Here is a 24,903-nt window from a genome sequence, read left to right on the forward strand (position 1 = left end):
ACAGGAGACGTTACCTGCTTAGAATAAGCACAGAGATGTCGGGGCAAGCTACGCTCTTCATCTATCCCACCGACTCAACGCTGGTGAACTCTTTGTGGCCCTGCATCCTTCCTTTTGCCGGAGGAACCCCCTGATGATGTTTAGCACAAGTTATTGACTGTGAGACAGACAGGGCGATACGCCAGTTGGAACTACCACTCCCAGAATGCAGTGCGGCTACTGGGAAGTGCCGGGGCTGGGAATGCAGCAGGTCCCGCCCTACAATCCATTTTCATTGGAGGAACGCTCACATTCCCAGGAGGCCGCGCGCGGGCGGGGCGCTTTACGCGGAAGCCGGTGGCGTCCGGTCCCAACCTCCTCCGGGAGCGGGCAGTCGGTGGTCCGCCCCTGGCTTACGCCGCTCGATTTTGAGCCTACGCGCTCTTAGGGGGTGCCCGGACAGGTAAATGGTACAGGGCGCGCTCGGCAGAAGGCGGGGAGACGGCGGCGGAGGGAGGGCAAAGGTGTGGACGAGAAGGTGGTGGGGTGGAGTGAGGAGGCAGTGCAAGGGTGACTTGGGCTTCTCTGGTGTCGACGGTTCGAATTGTTGGGCAGGTTCAGTTTTGGCGAGCTGCGTTTTGTGCCGCTGAAAACGTCTCGAATTAAGGAGTGTTAGAATGCGTCACTTAAGTTGTTGCAGGAGGGAGAAATGTTAACTTTCCCTCAGTTCGCATTCTGCGAGACCTTTCTTTAGCCTTTGAATCTTGAGATTCAGTCTTTAGATCTGAGTCTTCTAAAAACTAATCTCTACGCCCTTGTTTTGATGACGTCACTTTTGGGTTCACCTACTTCTGAGCTCCTTCGTGTGTTTGTACACCTCCGCGTGCCCTTCACCACCATTGTTTCATTCCTCTTCGGTTTGGATAAGGACTCATTATCTCTACCCAAACCTATTTCCACAGCTTCAGACCTGTATGTTATTGTAATAATTGGCCAATATTTAACAAACTCAGACCATGTACTAGACTCTTTCGTAAATGTCTTACATCTCCCTCTCTCATATCCACCCGCAAATGATCAGTTGTCAAGTCTTTTTCTTTCTCTTATTAATTGCGCTCAACTACCTGTACCTCCACCCTTAATCCGAGAGACCTGTTAGGCCTTGGAATAGCTGTGGCTGAGAGCAGACTCACTCACATGTTTAATAAGTATTTATTGAACAGCTAGTATGTCCTAGAGACTCTTCTAAGGTCAAGGGATATAGCTAGAAACAAGTCGTAGATCTCTACTCTTAAGTAGTTTACATGTTTGTATGTGTGTGTGGGCGAACAGGAATAATCCGGATGATGTGATGTGATAGTGATAGTTAATGCAAAATAAAACAGGTGGTTGACTTGACAGGGTAGGCTCCTATCCCCAGAAAGTCAGAGAGATTGAATTTGATCTCAGAAGAGCACCATAAAAGAATATTTGTAACACCAGCAAGAATACAGCAGATCTGTAACCAGACTTCAGGCTTTTCATAAACACCTCTTCTTTTCCTCTGCCATATCAGTATTTGTTCTTCATTCTTCTGTCTCCTCCAAGGTTATTACATCAGAATTGGTGGTTTATCTGTCATTGGATTATTTCCTCCTAAAACCCTGACAGAAAGTTGGGGATTAGAATAGATTAAAGCAGTTGAACTGTTTTATCTTAATTAAGGAGGTAATTTAGTAATCAAAATATCCTTCTTACCAGGTCTTACTGAATATAAAGTTACTGTTGTTTAAACCAAAAAATGCTGAGTATTCATTCATTTATTTAACAAATATTTGAGGGAAAATTATATGCTATGCACTGTGCTGGGCACTGTGAGCTGGTGAGGATAAAACAAACTTGGCCCTCTCTTCCAGAGGAGTAATTATAACAGTATGTGGAGGAAATTCCTAATACATAGGCTGACACCTGCATTTTTTCTTCACCCAGTGAAATAATCACAAACCTCTAAGAAGTCTGAATAAATTTGTACATTTTTAGATTATTCACTAGTAATACTTTATTGCAGTTATTTATGTCTGTCTTTCCCATTGTACTATGGCTTCCTCTCTTACTGGGCTTCATATCTCCGGTGTCTACTCCTTTGGCTGTCATATACTAAATCCTCAAAAAATATGTGTTGAACTGAATTAGAAAAACAATTTGATCCAATACATTAATCGTTTCATTTACACAGGCCTTCTTTATAAAAGGTCATTGTACTTATTCCTAAAACTTCTCATTCACCAAACGTGGACCATTCCATCTCATCAGGCCGGTTTACCTTCCCTGGTTTGTTCTCACTTCTGTGCCTTCTTTTGTTCCATACCTCTTCCATAAAATGTGTTCCCATCTCTTTCCCGAGCACTTTCCATGCCCCCTTCCCATTTAACTTAATGGGCCAATTTCATAGTATGTGAGGGTGGAAGCAATCTAATGTTTCCTTTGAAACATTCTGCTAATGAACTGTTGCAAGGATTAACACAATACATTCCTTTGCAATAATATAAATAATGATACAGAATGCATTTTTTTGATTTTGTATTGACTGTTAACCATGTGCTATGTGAGAAGTTAATTCTTCCCCTTTTTTTCTGTTTGGACAGTTACACAACCTTTATTCATATAACACGTTTTAGTGTCATTTGGTTTCCATGTGATACAGACACATCTTTAAATATTATTTTCTCCTTAGCCTGAGATAATTATTATTTTGTCCCTCTGTCACTTTCTAAATGTCAAATCTTAATTCTTCAAATAAAAGGTTTCTATTATGCAGAGATCTTTCAGTTACGGTAAAAGATAAATTTTGTTACGGTAAAAGATAAATTTTGTCTTTGATTAAAAAACACAACAGGAATACAAGAGTGCTTGAGTCATGATTGTGATTATGATTTTAGGATGTGCCAGCCTAAGAGCAGCCAGATATGGTTCTAAGACATTAAAAATTCGGCACTGTCATTTTAGAGAATTTCTTAGCTCTTTGGCCTTTATAATGCAAATGCAGCATGGAATTGTGTGTCATCATTTATAGGGTATACATGTATATCTGGAATATTAACAGACATTTTTTAATGTTATCAAAATAAGAATATAGAATTTAAAATATCCTAAGAACACATAGACTTGAATGTAGAAAAACTGATTTGGCCTTTTTCTTTACTCAGTTCCCTAAAACCATCTTCATTGTCTATTTGAAGATGCCTCCACTGAGGAGCAGTGTTTTCATTGTTGCTGTGCTATATGTAACTTGTTCTTTATTTTTATTTTTATGTATTTTTTTCTAGAGAGGGACATGGGGAATGGGGAGCAATCTTTTTAAGATTTATTTATTTGAGAAAAAGAGAGAGAGAGAGTGTATGCGTGTGCGGGCGTGCGCGCGCACGTGTGTGTGTGTGTGTGTGTGTGTGAAGGATAGAGAAAGAGAGTGTCTTAAGCAGACTGTGTGCTGAGTGTGGAGCCTGGCACACTATGACCTGAGCCAAAACCATGAGTTGGTTGCTTAACCAACTGTGCCACCCAGGTGCCCCAAGCAATTTGTTTTTAACACAGGTAATCCCTTACTTACAAATGGATATATTTCAAAAATTCCTTTTTAAAATTTTTTTTGGCTTTATGCCTTTTTCTTTATAAGTAATGCTGTTCAGGGCATTTCAGTTATTATGCCAATTGGTAACATCTTAATCTTCAATTTGATGGACTTGAAAATCTTCACAGTTTAAAAAAACTACATCTAGAATTCTCAGTTGGATTCCCCCATGACATATCCTTTTTTTTTTTTTTTTAATCCTGGCAACTGAAACAAAGGTGTCCTTAGAATCTTCTTGTAGATGTAGAAACAGGCCTTTCTAACTCCAAGTTGTTGGAGGTGGCCCTTCTCTCTATGGACAGGTTTCTAATGAGAGTAAGGAAAGAGTGGTATGAATATATGGAGAGGGAAGAGGAAGAATGATTTGGGAGGAACAGTGAGGTTCTCAGATGTTTTGTGTCCTCAAAAAAGATACATTGAATCTTGACAGATGGTACCTGTGAATGTGACTTTATTTGGAAATAAGGGTCTTTGCAGGTGTAATTAAGATGTAAGTTAAAATGACGGTCATAGTGGAGTGGGTGTCCTAATAAAAGAAAAGACCCAGAGATTTCTATATGAAAACGTGGACACGCATGAAGAATACCATATGACTGTGGAGGCAGAGATTGTGAAGTGCTGCAGCTGAAAGCCAGGGAATGCCAAGGATTGTCAGCAGACTACCCAAAGCTAGAGAGAGATAAGAAAGGATTGTCCACTATAGATTTCTGAGGGAGCCTGGCCCTGCCGACATCTTGATTTTGGGCTTCTGGCCTCCAGAAGTAGGAGACAATAAATTTCTGTTCTTTTAAACCTTTGTGGCTTTTGATACTTTGTCAGGGCAGCCACAGGAAACTCATACAGGATTCTTAGCAGGAAGGAAGTAAAGCTGGGATAACGGCTCTGGGACCAAGCAAAGCTTCAGTAAGAGAATGGAGGAACAGTGTTGAGACACGACTTTCCTTTATATATCATTTTTTTTCCCTTCTCTTTCTTCTCTGGCCTATCTTTTTCACTCTTTTTTTCTTGCATATTATATTTATATAGCATTTTATGGTTTATTACACTTTCACATACTGCTAGTAATTAGCAGAGGCAGGTTTTCACTTTAAATGTAGTATTCTTTCACAGTTCTTTCTATTCCAGTTTTCAAGCGAAATGAGAAAAACAATTATCATATGATCTTGCTGATACGTGGAGGAAGAGAGTAAAAAAAGAAGTAGGATGAAACTAGAGAGGGAGACAAACCATAAGAGACTCTTAATCTCATGAAACAAACTGAGGTTGTTGGGGCAGGGGAGGGATAGGGTGGCTGGGTTATGGACATTGGGGAGGGCATGTGCTATGGTGAGTGCTGTGAACTATGTAAGACTGATGAATCACAGACCTGCACCCCTGAAACAAATATGGTATGTGTTAATTAAAACAAAAGGACATTACAGATTCAGGTAATGGGGATTAAGGAGTACCCTTGTGAGCACCAGCTGTTGTATGGATGTGCTGAATCACTGAATTATACATCTGAAACTAATTTTACACTGTTAACTGGAATTTTAAAACTTAAAGGATATTACAGATTCTATTGCATGAGAGTTACAATGGGGGCACATGAGGCTTGATAATAGGTGACGTTTTTAACAGTCTAGAAGAGAGTAAGAAATTCCTATTACTGGCATCTGAAAAGAAAGTTTCTGTTGCTATGTACCTGATATTTAACAGGTATGTTTTAATTGGGCGCTGATTTTCTTGAACAAAACACTGCTTCCCTGTAAATACATCCATTGTTCCTAATTATATTCCAAACAGTGCACTCCCTGTTCTGGGTGACTGTACTTCATGTAAACTTGAAGGCTATTGTCATATTCCCTCTAAGTCTTCTTTTTTAAATATTTCTAGTTTATCTAGCTATTCTTCAAACGATAGAATGTCCAGGTCCCTTACCCATAAGGTTGCCCTTCCATCCAGTCTTGAAATGCTGTACTGAGAGTTGAACTCAATATTCCACATATGCTCTAACCAGCACACAGGGTATAATGGTAATAGTACTTAAAAAGATCAAAGCACCCTATTTTAAAATGTGATTTAGGATTTAAGCATTTTAAGCAACTACCTGATGTTAGTTCATAATGAACTTATAGTCCACTAAGACACTAGATTTTCTTTTTTGTATTGTTGCCAAATTCAGTTTTCTTCTTGAAGCTATTAAGGTACTGAAGCTGCTACACTTTCATCTGTATCAGGGACCATATAATTTCTCATCTCTGTTTCTCTTTGTGTTATTGTTCCACTCTACTGCATATCTCTTGGACTAACCAATGACTTCCTTCTTTATAAAATTTCAGTGGCTCTTTATAGTCTTCCTACTGTGCATCAGTAAACACAGATAGGAGCTGACATGTGTTCCTTCTTTTTTTTTTTTTTAATTTATTTATTTGACAGAGAGAGATCACAGTAGGAGAGAGGAAGGGAAGAGATCACAGAGAGAGGAAGGGAAGCAGGCCCCCCTGCTGAGCAGAGAGCCCGATGTGGGACCCGATCCCAGGACCCCGAGATCATGACCTGAGCTGAAGGCAGCGGCTTAACCCACTGAGCCACCCAGGCGCCCCACATGTGTTCCTTCTTGACACTTGCTTTCCTTTTGGCTTCCAGGCCACCACAATCTTGTGGCTTTCCTCTCACTTTCTCAGTTGGTCCTTCTCAGTCTTCTCTGTGGGTCCCTGTTCTGTTCATCTGTCTTTCCCTCAGTTATTTGTTGTGCCTTCAGTTTTGTCTTTAGTCTTCCCTTAACTTTGATTGTGCCCTGTTTTTTTTTTCTATATGCAAAATGTCTTCAGCAAATAGATCATGTTTAAAATGACAGGTGTAGATGAGCTCTTCTTGGGATGAGAGAGCATAGAACCAAGACCCATGGAAAGTCATCATTTGGAAGTCAGCTAGAGGAAGAGGGCTCAGCAAGAAAACAAGGAGCAGCCAGACATGTGGGAGTGTTTGAAGAAGGAGGGTTAGTCAGCGGTGTTGACTATTCTTAAGAGGTCAGGTAAGTGAGAATAGAGAAGTGTCCACTGAATTTTGCAGCATAGAGGCTGTTGATGATCTTAGCAATCATGGTTTTGTGGACCGTTGAGGTCAAAACCAAGTAAGTTAAAGAGTTAAAAAGAAGTAGAGAAGCAGAGATAGTGTATAGACTATGATTTTAAGAAATGGAGCAGTATCTGGAGCATGTTATAGGGTCAGTGAGGCTTTTAAAAAAGATCGAGCGAGTTAATGTATGAGAAAATGATTTGGAAATTGTAACTTACTACATATGTGTAAAGAGAAATCCAGAAAGGATATGGCTAAGGACACAATTCTGAGAAACACCCTCCTTTAGAGAGTGAAGAAATCCTGAGAGGTGTTCAACTCAAGACACAGATGAGTACTTCTTCATGTGCGGTGTTTCAGTGCTGGGATTCCAAGAAGGAATCTCTGGATTCCCTGACTTCAGGCACTTTGTGGTCGGTAGCTGTGTTTCACAAAATATGGTTAAGTGAGTCACCTGCATCTAAATAGGCTTGTCTTAAATATGTTATTCCAGGGTCTTACCTCAAGTCTACTGATTCAGAATTTTAGGTGATGATGCCAAGAGTTTGAATTTTTAACAGTGACTGTCACTCCTCCACCCACGAGAACTCGTTCACCTATAGTTTAAGAACCACTGGCCTGTTGGATGGAACTGAACATGTTAAGAAATAACATTGAGTTGAAGAGTTAGTAGAAGAATAGGAAGGTACTTGGACATCTCTTTTTATAAATTTATACCATTATATAAAAGAAATGGGGCTGTTGGGTGGAAAAATAGTACAAATACATTAGAGAAAAATAACCTTAAACTCTTCCTGTGTTGTTTTAGAAATGTTTTGTTTATGAAGGATCTTAACATAATTTAAAGAACCATTCCTCTTGTGGAAGGTTTGGGTTCTTTTCAGTTTGTTTCTATTATGGATAATGGCTTTATAATAGAGGCAGTATATACTGATGGATAAGATTATGGGTTCTAGAACCATTCCGCCTGGGTTTGAGTCCCAATTTTTATTATTTACTAGTTCTGTAATTTTAGGCAAACTGTGTAAGTTATCTGTACTGCAGTTTGCACATTTTAGTAGAAGTATCATAATAGTGTGTAATTTAATTGATGTAAGCATTGAGCGAGTTAATAGTTGTAAAGTGCTTAAAATGGTGCCTAATACACAGGCACTTAATAAATATGGGCAAGGGGAGTTAGAGAGGAGAAGGGAGTTGAGGGAAATTGGAAGGGGAGGTGAACCATAAGAGACTATGGACTCTGAAAAACAATCTGAGGGTTTTGAAGGGGCGGGGGGTGGGAGGTTGGGGGAACCAGGTGGTGGGTATTGGAGAGGGCACGGATTGCATGGAGCACTGGTTGTGATGCAAAAACAATGAATACTGTTATGCTGAAAATAAAAAAATAAATATGGGCTATTAATATTGTTAATATGTATCTTTCTGAATCTAGAGTCAAACTTCTGTTGAACCATTAAGATAAATTTTCAGGGTGGGATTATTGCATATGTGGAATTAAGAAACAAAACAAAGAAAAAGAGACAAAAATCAGATTTTTAAATACAGGGAACAAACTGGTGGTTGCCAGAGGGGAGGTGGGGGGGATGGGCGCAATAGATAAAGGGGATTATGAGTCCACTTATGGTGATGAGCAGTGAGTAATGTATGAAATTGTTGAATCATTGTATTGTACACCTGCAACTAATATCACACTGCATGTTAATTATACTTCAATAAAAAAAAGGAAGAATCCCCTCTTTATGTCCCTTTACTGTTTATGGTAATTGCTTTTCAAATGGTGATATCCAGTTGTGCTGTATAATTTGTTAATGCACCTTATCTATCAATGTGTGTATAACATATATGTTACATTTTATATATACACACGTGTACATATTTTGTGTGTCTCTCTATATATCAGTATGGTTTAGGGTTGTAAACTTGTACAAGACTGTGACCTTTTAATTAAGCCTATTATTAAGTGTTTTGCATTAATATTATAGCATCTTGGGCAGTAGTGTCTCCAGGTACCCAAACAAATGGAAAGATATTCTGTGCTCATGGATTGGAAGAATTAATATTTTTGAAATGTCCACACTACCCAAAGCAATATTCAGATTCAGTATAATACCTATCAAAATACCAATAGTATTTTTCACAGAACTAGAACAATTAATCCTAAAATTTTACATGGAACCATAAAAGAACCTAAATAGCCAAAGCAGTCATGAGAAATAAGAACAAAGCTGAAGGTTTCACAATCTCAGATTTTAAGATATATTAGAAACCTTCAGTAATCAAAACAGTATGGTGCTGGCATAAAAACAGACACATAGATCAATGGAACAGAATAGAGAGCCCAGAAGTAAACCCATGATTGTATAGTCCATCAATCTTCAACAAAAAAGGCTAGAATATACAACAGGGAATAGATAGTCTCTTCAACAAATGATGCTGGGAAAACTGGACCACTGTCTTACACCACACACAAACTCAAAATGGGTTAAATACCTAAAGGTGAATAACAAAACCATAAAACTGGAAGAAAAATAGGCTGTAATTTCCTTGACATGGGCCTTAACACCATTTTTCTAGATATGTCTCCTAAGGCAAGGGAAACAAAAGCAAAAATAAACTATTGTGAATACATCAAAATTAAAAGCTTTTGCACAGCAAAGAAAACCACCAACAAAACTAAAAGGCAACTTACTGAATGTGAAAAGATATTTGGCAAATGATATGTTCATAAGTGATTAGTATCTAAAATATATAAAGAACTTATACAACTCAACACCAAAACCCTGCACATAATAATCCAATTAAAAAAGTGGACACAGGACCCAAATAGACAGTTTTCCAAAGAGAGCATACAGATGGCCAACAGACACATCAAAAGAGGCTCACCATCATTAACCATCAGGGAATTGCAAATGAAAACTACAGTAAGATACTGCTTCACACTTGTCAGGATGGCTAGTATCAAAAAGACAAGAAAGAGGTATTGGCAAGGATGTGCAAAAAAGGGAACACTTGTGCACTGGTGGTGGGAATGTAAATTGGTGCAACCACTGTGGAAAGCAATATGGAGCTTCTTCAAAATATTAAAGATAGAAATACCTTATGATTCAGTGATTCTACTACTGGGTATTTACCAAAAGAAATGAAAAACTTACTTGAAAGAATATATGTACCTCTATGCTTATTGCAGCATTATTTACAGTAACTAAGATACAGAGGCAACCCAAGTGTCTATTAGTAGATGAATAGATAAAGAAGATATACACCATATATACATGTACCATATCTTTATCCATATATACATATCCATCTTCTTTATCCATATATATATATATATATATATATATATATATATATATGGAGATATACACATACAATGGAATATTATTAGTCATAAGAAAAAATGAGCTCTTGCCATTTGCAACAACATGGATGGACTTAGAAGGTATTGTGATAAGTGAAATAAGAAGCAAATACTGGATGATTTCACTTACATGTGGAATCTAAACAAATGCTTAAAATACCTGAAAAGCAGAATCAGACCTGTAAATACAGAGAACAAACTGATGGTTGACAGAGGGAAGGGGGATGGGCAAAAAGGGGTGAAGGGGAATGAGAGAGATAGGCATACATTTATGGAATGAGTAAGTCATGGGAATAAAAGGTACACCATAGGGAATATAGTCAACGTGTTGTAATAGTTCTGCATGGTGACAGATGGTAGCTACACCTGTGGTAAGCATAGCATAAATTGTAGACTTGTCAGATGACTGTGTTGTATACCGGAAAGTAATGTAACATTGTGTGTGAAATATACTTCAATTAAAAAATAAGTGAATATTGGGGCGCCTGGGTGGCTCAGTGGGTTAAGCCGCTGCCTTCGGCTCAGGTCATGATCTCAGGGTCCTGGGATCGAGTCCCACGTTGGGCTCCCTGCTCAGCGGAGAGCCTGCTTCCCTCTCTCTCTCTCTCTGCCTGCCTCTCCATCTACTTGTGATTTCTCTCTGTCAAAGAAATGAATGGAGTCTTAAAAAAAAAAAAAAAAAATAAGTGAATATTGAAAAAATACCGTTTTCAGGTAGATGTTGGTAAATGATGATTTTCTTTTGAAAGATCTTGTCAAAGAAATATTCTAAGTGTTGTGTGTCTTTTTTCCTTTTGATAGATTGAAGCCATGGCCATTCTTTTTGCAGTCGTCGCCAGGGGAACGACTATCCTTGCCAAACATGCTTGGTGTGGAGGAAACTTCCTGGAGGTGACAGAGCAGATTCTGGCTAAGATACCTTCTGAAAATAACAAACTAACGTACTCACATGGCAAGTGAGTTCTGCTCTGCATGGGTAGAGGGTGAAAGAAGTAAACTGTGTTATAATCAGAATGATAGAAAACTAGAAAACAAGGTTCTTGGTAGATAATTTGAATAAACAGTAACCTTTACCAGCTTAGACAATGGTCTGTTCTACTCATTATAAAGTTGAATTTAAATTATTTTCATCATCAAAGTGATATTAATATTTTAAAGAGAGGTATGGTAATGTTACTTGTAAAAAATAACTTTGTTATAGAGCTTTAGGATATGTGCAACATGATACAGATAAAAGATGTAATATTCCTATGTTCATTCTTTCAGTAAATATTCATTGAGCACTTGACTGTTTCTGGGTACTGTGCTTGGTGCTGGGGATACAACAAGAAATTACACAATATTTGCCCTCATAGAGGTTATATAGTTTAATGGAGGAGACAGTCGAGTGCATAGATAATTGTAGTAGATGGTGGAAGGTAGTGCTAGAAGGAGCAACTGGTGGAGAAGTATGGAGTTAGGGAACTGCAGGTGGCATTCTGTGACTGGTGCCCAGCATGGTGAAAATAAAGCTGAAGAGACAGGTAAAAGAGCAATCATATAGGGTCTCATAAGCCATGTTAAGAGATTGACTTTCCTTTGTGGGCAGGCACTGAAGGTTTCCAGCTGGGTTGTGACATGGTCAGATTTTGCTTTAGAAAGATCACTCTGGTGGCTGGTTGGAGAATGGATTGGGGAGGGCATAGGTGGGAAATCTTAGCAATCAGATAAAAAGTGCCTCAACATTCCTCATCAATACTTAAAAAATTTTCGTTATTTAACCTATCCTAATTTCCTTAGTTCCTATCTCAGAAGGAGGTTCTTATTACTTTCCAAAGCTAGCTCCTTGTATAATTTAGGATCTAGGCTAGTCTAAACTACCATAAGAGAGATACCCAAAATACAGTGTTACTTAAATGAGATAGCTGAGAGAGGAGTACTTCCAGGCTTCTGGGGTGGCTCTGTCATTTTCAGTTAGTGTCTTCAATTAGCTCTGGCCAAGGCAGCTCCTTTAGTTCTTGTTAACATTGCATGCCCGGTATTTTTTTTTTAAGATTTTATTTATTTATTTGACAGACAGAGATCACAATCAGGCAGAGAGAGAGAGAGAGAGAGAGAGAGAGAAGAGGAGGAGGAGGAAGCAGGCTCCCCGCTGAGCAGAGAGCCCAATGTGGGGCTCAATCCCAGGACCCTGGGATCATGACCTGAGCCGAAAGCAGAGGCTTAACCCACTGAGCCACCCAGGTGCCCCTACATGCCCGGTATTTTTAAAGGCAAAGCCAGAAGTAGGGTAACATTTTATTGTTCAGAAGTTTTGGCTTACATTTTATTTTTCTCTACATAGTTATGTAGCTAACCTAGCTGGAAGGGAGGCTAGAATTTGTCATAGGTGTGCAGCTGTATATTTAGCTAAAATTCTGTTACTCTACAAGAAGTTACAGGATATTAGGAGACAACTTGGAATCTTCCATTCTACTCTTTTGGGCCTTTCAAATATCTGGGTGTACTCTTCTCAAACAAAGAGCACATATCCTCTCTGTAGGAGATGGCTCTAAAACCTTATCTGGTCACTGTCTAGTTCAGAGAGTCTGGGTGACACACAGTCTTCTCCATAAGGCCCAGGAGTGGCTCCTGTGACTTACCATGAAGAGAAGTCATATGTTCTTCCTGCTCCCCCTGCCCAACCCAACAGACAGTGGTAGAAGTAGAAAAACATCACCAGCATCGAAGTTACAAACTCACATTTAGAAAAGGGAAGAATGAGAAACACATAGAAGTCACTGCTTCCTAGCAGTGTTCCAGTAACTACTTCACAGCAATTTCAAAGACTCCCTATTCTGATCTTGGAGTGGTTAGTGGTTCTGGTTCATTGGAGGAACTCCCTTGTTTTTTCTCCCTGAATCCTGGCTTTGTTCTCCAGGAGGCTCTTCCTTGTCCATTATCATCTGGCCACATCCAAAATGGGTGTTAGGGTGTCATCTTTTGGAACTATGCAGGTTCGGTGGTCTGCTGCCTGCTGGTATAGTTTAGAGGTCCACATGTCGTTGGGGTCAAATAATTCCAGCTTCTTGTGAGTATGGCTTAAGGCGTTTTCAAAAACTTATTAGGCTTAGGTCACTGTGTTCCTTGTCAGTTCCCAGGAAAATGCCCAGGGAAAGCACATTCAGTCCTTTCAGAGGCAAGACTGGGAAGTGGGAATATACCTTCCATTCACATTTTATCAGCCAGAAATTAGTCACATAGTCCTATCTAGCTACGAGGGAAGCAAGAGTATGTAATCCAGTAAAGGTGCGATTCTAGTACAAGAAGGCTACCCTAACCCTAACCCTGATCCTGTCCTGCCCAGTATCCTCCGGAGTGAGGTGCCATCACCCAGTTTTTCCTTTTATTTATTTTAACCTTCTGCCTTGGTTTCTTTCCTATAACCATATTTCATCATCTTGATTAAAAATATCTCTTATTATTGTACACTGAAAGAAAATGTCCATTTTACTGTAAGACAGCCATTTCCCTCTTGAAATCCAGTCTTCCCCTTGATGCTTCTTTCTTCTTTAACAACATCGCCAGCCATTCAGTTGGCTAACCCTAACACTGAAGAATCATATTTGATTTCCTCTCCAAATCCTTGCCATTGTCCTGCAAGAAATTTTCCATTCCCTTTCCTCTGTCCCCACTTGTCATAGTGTTCAGTTTAGGCCTTCATTGGTTTTCATTTTTAATAGCCTCCTCCTAACTTGCTTTTCAGCTTCTAGTTGCTCCCTCCTTAAATCTGTATTTCACATTCCTATGATTAAACTTTCTTGCTTAAAACCCATTGCTTTTAGAGTAAAGCCCAAACTCTACCTTCATAATTCTGTCCATTCCTGACCTTTCTACACTTACCTGTATAGGAGTCCTTGCCATTCTCTGACCTAGCTCTATTATTTCAAGCTTTGTTGTGTATTTCTTTCATGCTTTTGGACTGTCTCTCCCCTCCCAGCCCCCTGGTAAGCTTTTGCTCATTTTACAGGTCCCAAATGAGATGCTGTCTTCATTATTATTTAATCCTTCTAAAAGGGTAATTCTGATCACATCCCTTTTCTTCAGCAGTTACTCTGTGCAGTCTAGGTAAAGTTTTTTAAATTAAATTAAATTAAATTTGTTATTTCAGTGTTCCAAGATTCATTGTTTATGCACCACATCCAGTGCTCCATGCAATCCGTGCCCTCCTTAATACCCACCACCAGGCTCCCCCAACCCCCCCACCCCCTCCCCTCTAAAATCCTCGTTTATATCTTGGAGTCCATAGTCTCTCATGGTTTGTCTCCCCCCCCAATTTCCCTCAACTCACATGGTAAAGTTTCTTAATGACTCCAGAGACTTTTCAATATCTGCCCCTGCTTCCTTCTCTGGCCCCCTGTCTCACTACTTTAGCTTTCAGTTTTGGTCTCCAGCCTTGCTTAGCTATTTGCATTTCAATGCTGGGTTCTTTCTCTTTTCCTATTCTTTGCAGTAGCCATTACTTTTTACTTGAATATGTTTATCTTTTTAAAAATCTGACTTTGCCTTTCTGAGGTTAAATATTTCCTTTTCTAGAAAGCCTGAACTCCAAGACTAGGCCAGGTGCCCTCTTTTTGCTTATCTCCATAGCATCCTTTGTTTATTCATACTGTAGCACTTACCACACCATATTATAACTGCAATCTTTACTTTTTGTCTCTGTCACCCCACTGTAGATTCCTTGGTGGCGGGACCATGCCTTGTGACTTTTTGTTGTCTTTGTACCAAGTTACTTCCTAGGGTACAAATTTTCTGGAGAAAATGATGACTTCCATTTTGGACACTGTATTTAAATTGTCTATTGTACATCCAGTTCAATGTGTCTAATAGACAGTAGTGTATGTAGGCCTGGAGCTCAGGAAGTAGGTCAGATCTAGATTTGGGAATCATCATCATAACTGTGGTAGCTGATAAAAACAACAGGACATGACAACGGATGCCACCATCCAGGGACTGTGTGTAAGAAGAGCAGGGAGCTGGGGATGTTGGAAAACATCAATAGAGAGGGAAAGAGACTGCCACGTGAACCAGGCAAGCCTGGTGTTGGGAAATCCAGTGGAGAGAGAACACTTTTCAGAAGGAAGTGGTCAACAGTATCATGTTTCAGAGAGAACCACTGGATATGGTGATGCAGAAGTTATTGATGGAATTGACATGAGCAGTTCTAGAGTAGTGGAGGAAGGCATTTTGCCTGAGTTCCCATACCTCCTTATAATTCATATCAAGCCTTTATATGAACATTAAAAGTATAATGCAGCAGTACTCCTATCTGTCCAGTTGCCCAAGGTAGAAATCTGGGAGGCAAAATTGAGTTATCCCTCTGCTTCATTTCCAGTAGCCAGTTAATCAGGTTCTGTTCTGTTTCTTCTTCTATTTCACACTGTAATCATGTGAGCTCATTTGACTGTACTAAACCCATTATGTGCTTTTTTTTTTTTTTTTTTAAATCTCCAGGCCTTTGTGCTTGTTGGTTTTACCCTCTAGAAGGTTCTTTATCTGCTCTTTACCTTGCCATCTCTCACTTATTCTTCAGGTCTTGACTCAGGCATCACTTGTTCCAGGATGTCTTTCCCATTACCCTTTGCTAAACTCTGTTAGGTGTCTCCTTTATGTTGCCAGAGCACCATATGGCCTTTTACTCCTCCTCCTGTTTTACCATGCTGCTTGGTAATTCCATGCACTGTGATCTTTTTGAAGGCAGGGACTGATGGTTTTGCTTACTTGTATACTCAGCGCCCAACCCAGTAACTGGCCCAAAGTAGATGCCATATAAATGCGAGTGTTGAGTGTTTGGTAGAAAAAGTGATTCCTCTGAGATCTTAAAAGAAGGCAAGGAAGACGTATGGCTCATTGGAAGTTAATTTTAATTACATGTCCCTCCTAAGATGTCATCTCTTGTAGAGGCCTTAAAAGTCCAGTTATGCTTTTGTAGCTACCATTTTAAAGGGTAATGTGCATACTGTTGTGCTACTTAGGGTAGAGACTTTCTTTTAATGTCTTATATATTCATACCAGTTTGACTTGAGAGAAACAGGTGTATAGGGGAGGAGGAGAGGGAGAATAGATAGTATCTGTAAATGATATGGTCACATTGGTAGTACTAAATTTGCTTATACATAGATAGAAGATGGAAATGAAAGAGATATTGCTTAATAACCACAGTAAGTTTTATATCTTTTATCCTACAGTTATTTGTTTCATTACATCTGCCAAGACAGGATTGTATATCTTTGTATCACTGATGATGTAAGTAACTTGAAGACATGTTGCTATTTAACTATGTGTACTATTAATAAAGTCAGTTCTTAATTATCTTTAGTAGGTAAAGTTGATGTAATTATAACTGTCCATAGCTAGAAATTTTTTCTGTACTTTGCATTTATCATATGGAGCAGCAAGTGACAAGAAGAGTTGATGTCTGGGTATATGCAAATCAGCTCAGTTTCGGTAGAGAGTTTTAGCTTAACCTCTTGCAATTTCTGCATTTCTCCTATTGTGTAGTGAGAATTGGTCATAATCATGACCCTTTGATATCAAATGCTCTCAAAATTTATTTATCTGAAATATTAAATAGGTTATTTTATTCAATACTGAATTTTAAAATTTAAATTCAATTAGCCAACATGTAGTACATCATTAGTTTTTGATAGAATGTTTAATGATTCGTTAGTTTTATATAATACCCAGTGCTCATGTCAATAGTGAATTTAATGTATATAAGTCTTTGGAAAAGAAGATCATGATACGTCATGATCAACTTTGTAAACCTGTAGTTCACTTTGGTAAGTTGTTTTTTGAGTATTTGTAGATTCTAGGTTCTAGACCAAAATGCTCTGTAACTTAACAGTGCCATTAAGGTCATTTTATCTGCTGTCCTTAGTGTCAGCTTCCTCCTAGTATATTCCCCTATGGTTGCATGGAACCACATGCTTTCTTATTTGTGTCCGGAGAAGAGGAACTGTGTCTTTTCAAATCTCTTATTGTAAGAATGAGGAAAGTTCTCAGAAGCACATGGTCCTCTCCCCATCCTTCAAAGTGAACTTCTTTTCATGTCTTATTGGCTAGGACTAGGTTACATACTTGTTTCTAAATTGAGCAACGAAAAGAGGCATAGAATTGACATGATTACCATAGGTCAGGGTTTTAACCTTTATTGAGTCACAGACCCCTTCGACACTCATGGACCTCTCCCAGGATGTTTTGAAATGTATGAAATACATGATTATAAACAAAACCAGTTATATTGAAGTATAGTATTCAGAGTATTTTAAAAATTGGTACAGTAATATGTATGCTTTTTTATGAATTACATTAAGTGACAAGATCTAGTCATAGGTCTGAGAACTAATAATTTTGAAGTGAAGAATATAAATGATATTTTGAGATACCTGTAACTGGTGGTATGTTAAAAAAAGGTTTCCATTGGTGACAGTCATAAGTGCTGTTTGGTACTATTCTGGTTTGTTACCTACACTCGATTTAAAACTTCAGTTAAAACTTAATGTGATTTTTCTTCTACTCAAGTACATGGACCCCTTGAATTTGGACCACTGACCCCAGTGTAAGAACGCTTAGGTTAGACTAATCATCCTGGGTTAAATGGAGATTAGTGTCAACCATAGAGATCATTATAATGATTTATATCCCTAGTTTCACAGTGTTTTCTAAAATTATTTTAAAAATCCAGCTATATCTGAAATAACTGATGTGAAAAGGCTTGGAATAGATAAGAAATATAACTAAATTTGGGTTCACTAGAGTTGAGTTTTCTATTTCTTCACTGGGACCAGACAAGAGTACTTCACTTAATCTTTTCAAGTATACCATCAATATTCAAAAAACTCAATTCAAAGTATGTATCAGTAGTGTTATCTTTGTGTGTGAAAGACCATACTATTATTATGGATTTATTAAGCATCTTCTTATATTGGGCCTTCTCACAGGTCCTGTGAAAGATATGGAGGAAGTAAAACCTAACTCTTACTCCTCAACCCAACTAACCTAGATACTGTTATCTTCAGTTGGCAGTAGTCAAATAAATATATTTGGATTGGACTCGCAGTTCTTTTATTAGTTGTTTGACCTTTGGCAAGTTACCTTTTAAGAGCCTTTGTTCTCTTATTGTAAAATGAGGTCAGTGCTAGTTCTTCCTCGTGGAATCATTGCTCAGTAAGTGTTAGCTGTTCTTATGGTTGTTGTCAATCATATCATCTTTGTTTACTTTCTGATTGAACTCTGTGTTGGTCTCTTTTCAGGATTTTGAACGTTCTCGAGCATTTAATTTTCTGAATGAGATAAAGAAGAGGTTCCAGACTACATATGGTTCAAGAGCACAGACAGCACTCCCATATGCCATGAATAGCGAGTTCTCAAGTGTCTTGGCTGCACAGTTGGTAAGGTCTTTTTCAGGATATAGTATTTTGATTCATACCTTCTTTATAACCTCCAGGCACTTTGAATAGAGGGGACCCTGACCTGCAAATATATTTTTCTGATTGTGCTGTTAAATGGAAACATAATAAAACTTCCCAGATAGAAAAAATTTAAATAATCAGTGATACTATCTATGTAGTGTTCAAAGTATCTAGGAATGGGAGAAGACATTAAAGATCATCTACTTGAGCTACCCATCTAATGCATAAATCCATTCAGTATGCCAAATGGCCTCTTAACTGGTACATTAACCTTCTGTCCTCCCATGAGGCACGTGTAGTATTTTTTTTGTTTGTTTCGTTTTGTTTTTTTGTGGGGTTTTTTTTTTTTTGAGTGAGAGAGAGAGTATGCGTGTGGCAGGGAAGGAAAGGGGGAATGGGGGGAGAGACAGAGAGAGACTCTCAAGTAGGCTCCACACTCAGCATGGAGCCCAGTGCAGGGCTCAGTCTTACGACCCTGAGTTCAAGACCTGATCTGGAACTCAAGAGTCAGATGCCTAACGATTGAACCACCCTGGCACCCCAAGGCAACTGTAATTTTTCAACAGCTTAACTTAGTCATTTGAAAGTCTACTCATCTGTATGAATACCAAACCGTCAGCTCAGTGAAGTTCTGCATATGTATATACCAGTGAAATACCACCCTTTTCAAAATACATCTCCATGACCCTGAAAGTTCCTGATGTCCCTTTGCAGTCATTCGCCTCCCCAACACTCTGCCCCAGGCAACCACTGCTCTGTCTCTTTTCTGTCACTATGAATTAGTTTTGTCTTTTCCAGAATTTCCTATAAGTGGAAGTATGCATTACATACTCTTTTGCGTCCTGCATGCTGTGTAAGAGTTTTGACACTCATTCATGTTGTGTAAATCAGTAGTTCCCTTTTTTGATAAGTAGTGTTGTATGCATGTACCACAATTTGTAATAAATTATCAGACTTTTTTCCAAATCGGTTGTGCCATTTATATTCCCACCAGCAGTTCTAGTGTTTCTGCATTCTCGCCAGCGCTTGCTATGGTCTGTCTTTTTAATTTTAGTCATCCTAGTGGGTGGGTAGTGATATCTCATTGTGGTTTTAATTTGCATTTCCCTGATGACTAATGATGTTGAGACCTTTAAAAATGTTTCCCTTTTAGCCATGAAACACTTGGAGTGCAAAGAGACATATGTTCTATCTATGATTATATTGTGAATGAGAAAAAAAGAATTATTGTAATTGAATGCTTTACTTTTCACTTCTTCATGTGTTTTTTTTTAATACTTTTTGAGTGTTAAACTTCTTTTTTTTAAAAGATTTTATTTATTTATTTGAGAGAGAGAGAGCATGAGAAGTGGAGTGTCAGAGGGAGAAGGAGACTCCCTGTGGAGCAGGGAGCCCCATGTGGGACTCAGTCCCAGGACACCAGGATCATGACTTGAGCCGAAGGCAGATGCTTTTTTTTTTTAAGATTTTATTTATTTGACAGAGAGAGATCACAAGTAGGCAGAGAGGCAAGGAGAGAGAGGAGGAAGCAGGCTTCCTGCTGAGCAGAGATCCTGATGCGGGACTCAATCCCAGAACCCCGAGATCTTGACCTGAGCTGAAGGCAGAGGCTTAACCCACTGAGCCACCCAGGCACTCCAAAGGCAGATGCTTAAATGACTGAGCCACCCAGGTGCCCTGAGTGTTACACTTCTAAATATGCATTCTTCTGGGGATGAAGTTCCTTTAAATAGTTATGTCTTCATTCATTCAGTTCATTTGTTTCATACTTCTCACTAGAAAACATTCATATATGTGAAACTGTAAAACATCACCAACCAAAGGGCTCCTGGGTGGCTGAGTTGGTTAAGTGTCTGCGTTTAGCTCAGGTCATGATCCTAGAGTCCTGGGATAGAGCCCCGCATCAGGCTTCCTGCTCTGTGGGGAGTCTGCTTCTCCCTCTTCCTCTCCTCCTCCCATTTATTCATGTGTGTACTCTCTCTCTCAAATAAATAAATGAAATCTTTAAAGGAAAAACCAAAACAAAACATCACCAACCAAAAATATACCAATATATAGTCAAAGGTAAAGGGTGAGCTGGCAGCAAAACTCTCAGCTTAACCAGGTTGTCATTGGCTCCATATGTATGTGTGACTCTCTGAATAAATCTGTGCCAGGATTGTCATCTGCATATGGAGATAATAGTAAGAGCATCTTCATCATGGAGTTTTTGGGTCAGTTAAATAATGTTCTCTCTTTGAAGCATTTAGCATGGTGAGTTGACTAGAATATTGTATATTAGGGACTTGGTGGATACCTATGGATAATAGTTTCAAAATATGTACTATTAACAATGTTTTAGATTTCTAGGTCCTATTAGAACCCAATTAAAATAGGATGCCTGCTCTGATCCCAACAGATAGAATAGATGCTCAGAAGGTGGGGCAGCGTCTCCTCATCATACCCAAGAAGCGGGGAACAATTTAGTGTGCTTTTCCCTGCCTTGTTCTCCCTGCCCCAACTATGGTCTTTACTCCTTTCTTGTCTGAGCACAGATTATATGAACCTGTACTTCTGCCCCAAGAGTCTCAAGTATATATATGTATTGATATATTATAATACATTTATTTTATTTAAAATAAGGTGATACTTTTATACTGTACACTTACATGGTAAAATTTTTTTATGCTGCCTATATTTTTCCCCTGATAACAATTTTTAAGTGAAATGGAATGTATCTTTTGTATCAGTACAGGCATAATTTAATAGCATTCCTTACTGTCATTCCTCTTCTTTTTGTTTTTCTATTATAAATAATGTCTGAGTAAGTTAAATCTTGTTTTCTTATAGAAGCATCACTCTGAGAATAAGGGCATAGACAAAGTGGTGGAGACTCAAGCCCAAGTGGATGAACTGAAAGGAATCATGGTCAGAAACATAGGTATGTTTCATGGCATAGTCCACATGCAAAAATGTTAATAGATTACTTGATTGGGGTCACATTAGTCAAGAAAGGCTGAAATAGTACTTCCTGAATCTTACTTTTGAAAACTGTCAGCTAAGATATGGATATTACCTATCCATGATACTGACTCCTATATGAATGTTTTTTTCTTAGTACTTAAGACTTTTTCATTCTAATTTGTTAGTTGGCTTACCAAGAATAATTTACGAGACTCTTGCAACAGTTCAGCAATTGAGAATAAAGTAGTTTTGGCTGGAGGTACTTAGATAGCTGATGTTATCAGTAGGTACTTAAAGTATAACTTTTTGACTTCCTCAGAAAGTTTGTAGCACTTGATTGAGAGAAAGAATTGGTCCAAAAAAACTCTTGTACTCTTCAAATAATGAACTGTGATATAAATTCTGTCAGCCTATGTTTTGTCAAGCTCTTTAGCACATTAAAATAATCCAGAGAAATGTATCGTTTATTTTTTAATTGACTATGCAATTGTATTTAGATTTAGGATGATGCTAGTTTTTTAAAAGCACTGGTTCTCAAAATGTAGTCCCTGGGCCAGCAGCATCAGCATCCCTTGAGAACCTGTTAGAAATGCAAGTTTTTGGGATCCACCCCAGAGCTATTGAAGCAGAAACTCTGTGAGTGGGACCCAGCAATTTGTGTTTTCACAAGCCCTCCAGAGGATTCGAATGCATATTGAAGTTTGAGAACCACTCTTTCTAAGGGGAATATCTCAGACAATGACTTGTATAAAATTGGATGAAAATTATTATGTTGTTTTGTAAGATATTTAACTGAGACATTGTCAAATTTCATAAATGTCAATTTACTTATAATCTTGGATTTACTATTTGAATCACTGGTACATTTATTATTAGCATAGGTACAGGCTGTAAAGATATTTAAGAAAAAAATACTCTTGATCCCAGCATCCTAAAGGTTCATTTCCATTTTATCTTTAAAAATATATAGATATAGATATATCTATATCTATATATATCTTATATATCTTACATATATATACACACACACACACACACACACACATACACACATATATATAAAATAATAGCTTATATTCAGTTTTGTTGAGGCTATGTAATATAGTGACCAAGATTTGGAGTCATATTTGCCTGAGTTTGAGTCCTGATTTCACTTCCAGCCTGCTGGTAGTCCTTGGTCAGTCCTCTGACTTCTTTGAGCTTTGTTTCCTAATCTGCAAAAAGGAGATGGTAGAACCTAAGGTCACCAGGATAAAGGAGATAATGTATGTAAAGCATCTTGTACGGTGCCTAGTACAGTACTAAGAGCTGAATTATTGTTAGCTATCATTAATCTACTTTATGCTCATACAGTATTTCATTGGGTTATATTATAGGTTAGAGCCGTCCTTATTTTGGACACTTCGGTTCTTAAGAGCAATGTTACTCCACATATTGTTTTATAACCAAAGAGCTTGCACCGGCCTGTAAGTCAGTGCTGTGTTTCCTTCACTGAGAACATCTTGTTACGAATATGTCAGTTGGACTGAACTGTGTGCTTAGGGACTTGGTTGAAGCATTAGCAAACACTTGTTAGGTAGCACTGATTTAGAGGTTTGTGTTATAATAGCAGTACTGCTATAAATGATTTTGTGCCTATTTTTCTTATTTTCTTGAGATTAAGTCCCAGGAATGAGATTAATAATCAAAAGGGAGAAACATTTTTAAAAAAATTTTATTTTCATTCCAGTTAGTTAACATATAGTGTAATATTAGTTTCAGGTGTACAGTAGAGTGATTCAGCAGTTCCATACTGCACCCAGTGCTCACCACAAGTGTCCTCCTCCATCCCCACCACCTATGTAACATTCTCCCACCCAACCTCCCCTCTGGTAACCATCACTGAGTTCTCTATAGGTAAGAGTCTGTTTCTTCGTTTACCTCTCTGTTTCTTTTTCCCCCCCCCATTTGTTCATTTGTTTCGTAAATTTAACATACAAGTGAAATCATATGGCAGGTGGCCTTCTCTGACTTATTTTGCTTAGCATTGTAATCTCTAGCTGTATCCACATCATTGCAAATGGCAACATTTCATTCTTTTTGATGGCTGAGTAATATTCCATTGTGTGTGTACGTGTGTGTGTATACATATACCCCCTCTTCTATATCCATTCATCATTTGATGGACATTTGTGCTCTTTCCATAGTTTGGCTATAGTAGATAACGCTTCTATAAACTTTGGTGTTTATAGCATGTCTCCTGTCAAATCTGTATTTTTGTATTCTTCAGGTAAATACCTAGTAGTACAGTTACTGGATCATAAAGTAGTTCTATGTTTAACTTCTTGAGGACTCTCCATACTGTTTTCCAGATTGTTTGCACCAACTTACGTCCCCACCAATAGTGCAAAAGGGTTCCCCTTTCTCCACATCTTCTCCAACACATGTTGTTTCCTGTGTTGTTAATTTTAGCCATTCTAACTGGTGTGAGGTGGTATCTCTTTGTAGTTTTGATTTGTATTTCCCTAATAATCAGTGATGTTGAGCATAAAAGGGAGAAACATGCATTTCTTGATATTTTTGTCTCAGCTATTTGAAGTAATTTCCTCTCATTGATTTTAGTTTTAATTGTATGTCTAGATGCAGACTAGAGAATCAGCTGAATAAACTAATATTTCTTTTCTGGTTTTATTACCAAATTTATTTATTTCATCCAAAAGTGAATCAGCCAACTACTGTATTTTTATTGCAAATGCATGAAGTTCCCAGAAAATGAAACTACTAAGTCAACTACTTTTAAATGATTTATTTTTAGGATTACTGAGATAATCAAATTAAAATATAGCAAAAGCATTTCTAATCATCTCTCTTTGATTTTTAACAGATTGGTTTTCTTAAAAACTTTATTGAGATAAAGTCATAGACCATACAATTCACCTATTTGAAGTATACTATCAGTGATTTTTTAATATATTCAGAGTTGTGCAACCAGTTTGGGAAATATTGCCAAGTTCAATAATATTAAACTTCTGATTTATGAAGATGAGATGTTTTTTCATTTATTTAGGTCTTCTTTGATTTTTTTCAATGATGTTTTGTAGCTTTTGGCATATAGATCTTACATGCCAAAGACTGCTTGACCAAGTGTTGGACCATCTCCTCTGAGCCCTCTATTTGACTAGGCCTGATTCTTGGGCTGTGTCCCACGTCTACCTGAGCCAGTCTTAAGTTAATCCCCTACCCTTGATATCTGATCACCTTTGATAGCTGATCAGGTTCCTCATCCTCTGCCTTTGATGAATAAGTCCTTGGCTTGCCTTTAGGAAGATTATTTTAGGGTAGTTTAGGCCTAAGGTAAATAAAAGGATAGAACCTTACCCTTGATTTTTTTCCTCAGTAATTTTTCATCTACTGACTACCCCTTTACTCTGCTTGTTGGCTAATAAATCCCCCTTTGTTCTTGTTTTTTTATTTATTGAGATACAATTTACATAAACATCATGTGATTTAAGGTGTACAACATGTTGATACATATATATATA

At 38.1% G+C, this 24,903-nt stretch overlaps 1 protein-coding gene across 1 annotated transcript in view; it reads left to right on the forward strand.

The window, feature by feature from the left end:
• The first annotated feature begins 290 nt into the window (after positions 1-290).
• The window catches only part of VAMP7 (vesicle associated membrane protein 7), a 44,089-nt gene continuing 19,476 nt past the window's right edge, over positions 291-24,903 (forward strand). Inside the window, exons 1-5 of the mRNA XM_059157550.1 lie at positions 291-442; positions 10,809-10,963; positions 16,214-16,271; positions 18,281-18,418; positions 21,269-21,359. Of these exons, the coding sequence (XP_059013533.1) occupies positions 10,818-10,963; positions 16,214-16,271; positions 18,281-18,418; positions 21,269-21,359 (433 nt within the window). The 5' untranslated portion in view covers positions 291-442; positions 10,809-10,817. The remainder of the gene's footprint in view (positions 443-10,808; positions 10,964-16,213; positions 16,272-18,280; positions 18,419-21,268; positions 21,360-24,903) is intronic.

The sequence above is a fragment of the Mustela lutreola genome, chromosome X (assembly GCF_030435805.1).
Source record: "Mustela lutreola isolate mMusLut2 chromosome X, mMusLut2.pri, whole genome shotgun sequence".
Lineage (NCBI taxonomy): Eukaryota > Metazoa > Chordata > Mammalia > Carnivora > Mustelidae > Mustela > Mustela lutreola.